The sequence below is a fragment of the Aphanomyces invadans genome (genome assembly GCF_000520115.1).
Source record: "Aphanomyces invadans strain NJM9701 unplaced genomic scaffold supercont1.202, whole genome shotgun sequence".
NCBI classification, from domain to species: Eukaryota; Oomycota; class Saprolegniomycetes; order Saprolegniales; family Verrucalvaceae; genus Aphanomyces; species Aphanomyces invadans.
Window position 1 is genome coordinate 17,810 of NW_008580347.1, and position 490 is coordinate 18,299.

The window sequence follows — 490 nt, forward strand, 5'->3', positions numbered from 1 at the left end:
TCGCAATTGGGGCCCAGAAGAAGACATAACCCTTCTTATTCAGGTTGCTGCAGACAGACCTTTTGCCGCCGAAAAAGGTCAGCTCAAGAAGGCATGGAAGGCGCTGGCGGATATCTTGATGGCGTGTGATCGCTTCGGACGGGTCGTCGACGGAAAGAAGGTGCAGAACCGATTATTGGCCCTCGTGGAGGAGCACAAAAGGTTCGATGCAGAGTCTTCACGACTGCCTGGCGTGGATGAGGAAGAGCGTGAAAAGCACATCCTCTTGGACGACATTGTCAATCTCTTGGATGATTTGAAAAGTTTGCCAGCAACTCGTTCCGAGGGACAAGAAGAAAAAGACAAGATCGAACAAGGTGGTGCAATTGTGCGCGAGATGGCCATGAAAACCATGAAAAGACGATGCGATGCGGATAGTGAGGAGTCGATCAAGCGACCTGCTGTTGAAAATCGGAGCAACACGATTGCTGTTGCAATTGCTGGCGACAGT

The 490-nt window shown here is 50.8% G+C and overlaps 1 protein-coding gene across 1 annotated transcript; it reads left to right on the forward strand.

The window, feature by feature from the left end:
• Positions 1-118: 118 nt before the first annotated feature.
• H310_15169 (hypothetical protein) lies at positions 119-367 on the forward strand (the record flags this gene model as incomplete). The annotated part of the gene is made up of 1 exon (XM_008883156.1): positions 119-367. A coding segment is annotated over one exon (249 nt), but the record flags the coding sequence as incomplete, so codon positions are not given.
• Positions 368-490: the final 123 nt, after the last annotated feature.